Source organism: Caloenas nicobarica, chromosome 16 (genome assembly GCF_036013445.1).
Source record: "Caloenas nicobarica isolate bCalNic1 chromosome 16, bCalNic1.hap1, whole genome shotgun sequence".
NCBI lineage: Eukaryota > Metazoa > Chordata > Aves > Columbiformes > Columbidae > Caloenas > Caloenas nicobarica.
The window spans coordinates 9,252,447-9,258,022 of record NC_088260.1 but is presented as its reverse complement, the minus strand read 5'-3'; the positions used below and the strand labels follow the sequence as shown (position 1 = coordinate 9,258,022).

The window sequence follows — 5,576 nt, the reverse complement described above, 5'->3', positions numbered from 1 at the left end:
TAGTATTAGATCTAAGGAGGACCTGGTCTGCAATCCGTCCCTTTTAAATAACAGGCAATCATGTCTTTCCTCCTTTTGAAGGGAGGTCTGTGTGCCACATTGATAGCCACATCTATTGAATTAAATATATTTTGAAATCAGGTCAGGATAATTCTATTTAAATTTGTTCAGGCTGTTGAGCGTGAACAGGGCAAAGGCATATCCAAATGGAGTGTTCATCTTCACACAAAAGACTAAACTGTTTGTAAAAAAGAAAAGCTTCTCTTAAGAATATTTTGAGCAGACACCTTCCATCTCAACCACAGGCCTTTCCAGAGTTAACAAGACATTCTCAGTCATAGGGCTCCTGCTAGAATTTTACTTTTATTTAAGCAGCAGACAAGATGTTAAAACAGCAGTGGGTGGCAGCAACTAAGGTACTGCTGCCTTTTGTGCTTGTGCCAGATACAGATAACATGACTAGAGCTGCAGGGCTCAAAAACTGCGATGAGTGTTCAGGAAGAAGCTGTTACCACCGGAGGGCACCTCAAGCAAAGGTGGTGTTGTTCCAGCCCACATTGCCAGCACTGATGTCGAAGAAGCTGACATAAATTCTGAAAGGGAAGACAGACACATGAGCTGCAGGGTGCTGCGGGCTGGCCAGGGTATTCCTGCAACAGGCCACACACAGCCAGGCTGTAGACTGTCCCCTGTGGCTTTACACTTATCAGGCCCTGCAGTCCCTTCCCCTGTCTGCGTTTAATGTCTTGCCTACTTGCATCCTGGGGTTCCTAGTGTTTTTCTGCTTCTCGTTTTAAAGAGATCTCAGGATGCAATTCTTATGCCTGTACATGGGCTTTTGCACATGTGAGATCTGTGGGTTCACGCAGTGCCTGAACCTCTGTTATTTCAACTAAGAAATGCTATGCCTTCTGGGCATTTGCATTGCAACTCAAACAATTGCTCCTTTCCTCTTTTAGACCGGAGAGTTGCTCTATTCACTTGGCGTTTAGCCTCTTCAAGCAGCATGTTAATAGAAGAACACCAAAGGCCAAGTTTGGGATTAACAGTTTTAATAATCTGTGTAAAGTCTTGTCAGAAACGTTGCGGTATAAGCTCACCTGTCAGATGGTATTTTCAGCTGTTTGTTTAGCAGGTCACAAAGCAATTTGGAGTAGACCTTGTTCTCCTGCTCCCCTATCTTGCCAACGCTGTAGAGAAAGCACATAGCACAGGGGCCTGTGGAGCCACCAAAGGACATCACCTGATCAGGAGAGATCTGTATTGCTATATACTGTTGGAAGAAGACGAAAAGGAATATTATTTTCTTTTGGCGTATTGGAAAGGTTTGGGAACGTGTTTGTGTCCCTGAACTGTGGTAAAAATAGGTGCATGCCTATCAGTTATGCTTTTCAAATTTTCCTGCATGTACTTCATTGCACTTTTAGGCTTCCTAAGTATTTTCCTGCAAGTCACAAAGATGAGAAGGTATGAAATACAACCATATTCCTGTGATGTACCATTTGGGAACAGGCACTGCCATCATAATTCTTTCATCTGTTGCAGAATGGCTATATTCTTAACTAAAAGCTCTAGCAGCACATAAAACAAAACATCCCAGGCACTCAGAGATGCTTTTCACTAAAATGCAAATAGTTTCACTCTTGTTCTTATTAAGTTACCCTCCAGCACAGATCCTTCCCTGCCTGCTCTCTTCTCCTTGAAGACTTGCTGCCATACCTTGCTTGCCGCTTGCGAGACTTTCATGTGCTGATGTCCTACTGTACATATTTGTGTTCTGTTGTAAGATGTTCACTGCTGTGTCAAGGGCCAGTATGAAGACGTCACACTATTTAGGCTCGAGAGTCTTGGTTCCTAATAGTTGCTCTGGCTGGGTAAGGACAGTTGCAGGGGAAACAACTGCACTTTGTGTGCTGGGCTGCCCACCTCCAGGCTTGAGCGACTGCCTCCGGCAGCAGGTCCTCTGTTTTTGTACCCAAACACGTGTGAAGCCTAGGGCAAGAGTGGCTGGGTGGTCTGCAGTCCACCACATAAGCAGATTCTGCTGAAACTCTCAAAATCAGCCAAGAGTCATGCATGGGGATTGCTCTAGAGGAGGGAATCACAGAAATGCTCTGTGTCTGACAACTGCTGCTGGTCTTGTGGTGAACACCATGCACTGCTGAGAGATGGGTTCTGGATGCTCAGCCCATGTACACTGTTGGAAAGGAGGACCCAGCAGTAACATTTTTACTGACTTTGAATTTTGGGTAGAAAGTTGAGGTGCTCCAAGAGCTCAGTGACCTGCAATACCTCCCGAATCTCCTCTGAGCCACCGGGCTCTCCCTGCCTGTGCAGGAAGGTTGGGTGCAAGCGGGGGTGTGCGATTGCATCGCTGCTGCCCCGCGTTCCAGAGAGATTTCGCACCTCACTGGCTCCTGCTGCAGTCTGCCCTGCTGAGGTAAATGTGAACTGACACAGCGGAGGTCTAAATCAACATCCCGCTCATTAAACAAAATACAGCCTAATCCTACTTTTGTTCTTGATAGTAGGAAAAATAGAAGAAAGTATCTATGTTAATATTAATGACCAGGCTGCAATTTTCCCTGCTGCTAATACACAGTGTCAGATCCACACACTGGGGAATCCAGGGATCAGTTCCTTTGGCATCCCTCTGGCTTCTGTTCTGTTCTTACCCACGTTTATTAGCAGCGCATCATTGGAACTCAGCAGCAATTAACCCTCTTGGTAAAACAAGCTAGCCTGAGTACCAGGAGTTGTCTGGGTAATTAGTCTTGGCCGTCATTTCCAGCTTGTTTGGGTGCAAAGTGCATCAGACCACAGCCGTACAGGATAAGCCATGGAGATCCTGCTGAGATATCACCTGCTTGAACCTGTTCTCCCCTGGCTGGACACCCTGTGCTCTCAACTTTATGCCAAATGGAGGTACCTATATGACTTCAACATCTGCCCCAAAAAGCAGATGATTAAAAAAAAAATATGCTGAAGTGTTAATCAGTATTATTTTCTTCTTAGATCAGTTTGAAAATGTTTGAAACAGTATTTCCAATAGAAAAAAAACCTACTTGGTGAAAAATAAAAATCAAGATTTTTTTGAAATGGTACCATTTCCTGCGAGAGGAAAGCTCTGCATTCCAGCCCACCCTAATCCTTTCCTTTCTGTGTTATAACCAAGAGACTCTCGCTTTCCTATTGCCTCCTTTGTCACGAAGAGCTTGCATGTCCTCTTCAAAAAAAAAAAATCTCTTTGTTGTTCCCTGTATATTTCTAAGTTCCCTTGCATATCCCTTCCACACGGCTGCACAAACCTGTTCCAGCTGCATCCCAGCCCTGGCCTCTGGCTTTATATTCAGGAGCTGTTATGCAAGAACCACCAGCTGACACACCCCCACTCCCTCCAATAGCAAATACTTTTTTGCTAGACTGATTTAAAAAATTATTTTTTGAGGAAAGATAAAACACATCAGTTTTACATAAGAATTTCATTATATTACTGCATGTGCTGGGGAAAAAAAAAAAAAGTCTTGCTCTCATTTACAGTTAAGCCTGCTTTCTGTGGAGACAAGGCTTATACAAGCCTAGAACATACTTCTGACTATTCCCTGAGAGAACTAACTCTGGTCAAATTTGGCAGAGATTGATTTCCTACATTTAATGAGACCAATTGATTGCACAGAGCTCTGTTACTGTCCCTAGAAACAGAGGGGCCCCTTTGTCAGACAGTCAAAATGCCTGGAAGAGACACAGTAGATCCAGGCTTCTCCAGGTCGATTGACTTTTTATCTGGACACCGAATCAACTTGATGAGAACAGCCAACCACATACAACTGTCTTTTAAAGTCTGTAGCCACACATAGCCTACATGTAAATACATAGCCTACATGGAATACCATCATATACAAAGCTAGTTTAAATACTTTAAGTATTTTAAGACCTGAGCAGAGCTAAGTTACAGCAAACAAGTATTTGACATTTGTACAGAGAGAAGACTCTAAATACTAGTGAGTCATAAGGTATATTAGTTTATAGAGGCTATTGCTGAGAAACAGCTCACTGCATATGCACAGCTGATTAAATAAAGAAAACATTTGAGCATCTGGACTTACCTGTGCTGGTTTGCCCATTGCTTTTGATAACTGCTGGGTGAGCTCCCCTGTGAAAGACTCTGGAACTTTATCTTTGCTTATGTTTGTGTTAACAATGAATTTAGGCATCTTTATATTTCAAGAGGGTTTTCTTTCCACTCACTTCGATCACAGCTTTATTTCTAACTCGCCTGCAGGATGACTTACCTCACTGTGCTGGTAAGCACCTCAGGAGCCTTTAAATAGCCAGTGTTACCTTCTGCAGATGCCCCTGGAGGGGTGGGAGTGCCTGGGGAGGGACCAGGCTGCGTGTGCCATCTGCTAATGCGGGTACTCAATGTACAGCTTTTCTAGGGGGGAAAGCTGCTTTTCGTGGTCTGGAAATGAAAGCATCCAAAATGACACTTCATATTTGGATATTTGGTCGTGGAAACCAGTGTTTTCACACAAGCGTTGCAGAGACTGAGAGTGGGAGAGTTATAATGTGTCTCTTTATAAAAGTCTCATAATTATTTAAAAAAATTAGGTGGGCACCTCAGTTGTGAGGTCTGGAACTCTTTCTGTGGAATGGACCATAACAGGAAAACCCCAGTATCACATGTTGTGGAGACTTTCCCTCAACTATGACTAAGTCATAGATACCTTAAAATTGGGGTCTTGATTTTCCACTGTGGTGAGTACTGGATTCTACCTACTTAGGAGAGGTTTGTTTTTGACTTGGTCCTTTGTTGTGCGAATAGTCCCGTAACTGTCAACAGGATCTCCTGAGAGACAGGAAATCCACAGGCTTTCCAAAATGAGAGGGTTTATCCAGAGCGGAGTATGTGGCAGAGCTGAGACCAGTTCTATTTGCTGCCCAGTACAGTCTTACGTGATTCATAAGGGATCAGATGGTGTTTGGTAGGGGGTGTTCACAGTGAGATGTGTTTGGGAAAGCGGATTGAAAATGCTGATGGGGATAAAAGAAATGGTTTGTTGATCTCTCCATGTTAAAGGTCTGGGTGTCTTTATGCCCAGTAGTTTCTGTGACTTAGGGGCTTTTCTACTCCCTCCATTCCCCAACCTGTGGAAAAGAGGGAGAAGTTTCTATACCTTGCACTAAATGCTTGTACTGCAACAGTGTAATTTAAACAAATACTTTACAAATGGTGAAAACCTCAATATGAACATGCTTAAGTTGATTGTATGGTGTATGCTGAGTTTGTCAGTTCCTTCACTGTAGCACCCTCGCTGTGAAAAGCCAGCAAATGAAACATCAAGAGATGGTGTCCATCTACAGCCCATGTTAGTGGATTGCATTCCTTGTATCAGAAGCATTCTGAAAATAATGAAAATCCTGAAAAAAATTTCCAGAAATAAAAACTGTTTGTACAGACTTTTCAGGGCATGTTTCCTGTGTCAAAGCATTAAAAAGAAACTCAAGTGATAGCTCCATTTGTAAGGTGAGGAACTGCTTTTTGTAATATTGATGAATCTTTTCTGCAGTGATTA

General features: G+C 43.2%; 1 protein-coding gene across 1 annotated transcript; it reads right to left on the bottom strand.

Moving 5' to 3' along the window:
- Positions 1-526: 526 nt before the first annotated feature.
- Positions 527-4,214, bottom strand: LOC135995430 (macrophage migration inhibitory factor-like). The gene is made up of 3 exons (XM_065646727.1): positions 4,107-4,214; positions 1,101-1,273; positions 527-593 (listed from the first exon to the last, which is right to left on the bottom strand). Exons 1-3 carry the CDS (start codon positions 4,212-4,214, stop codon positions 527-529), a joined length of 348 nt encoding a protein of 115 aa, XP_065502799.1.
- Positions 4,215-5,576: the final 1,362 nt, after the last annotated feature.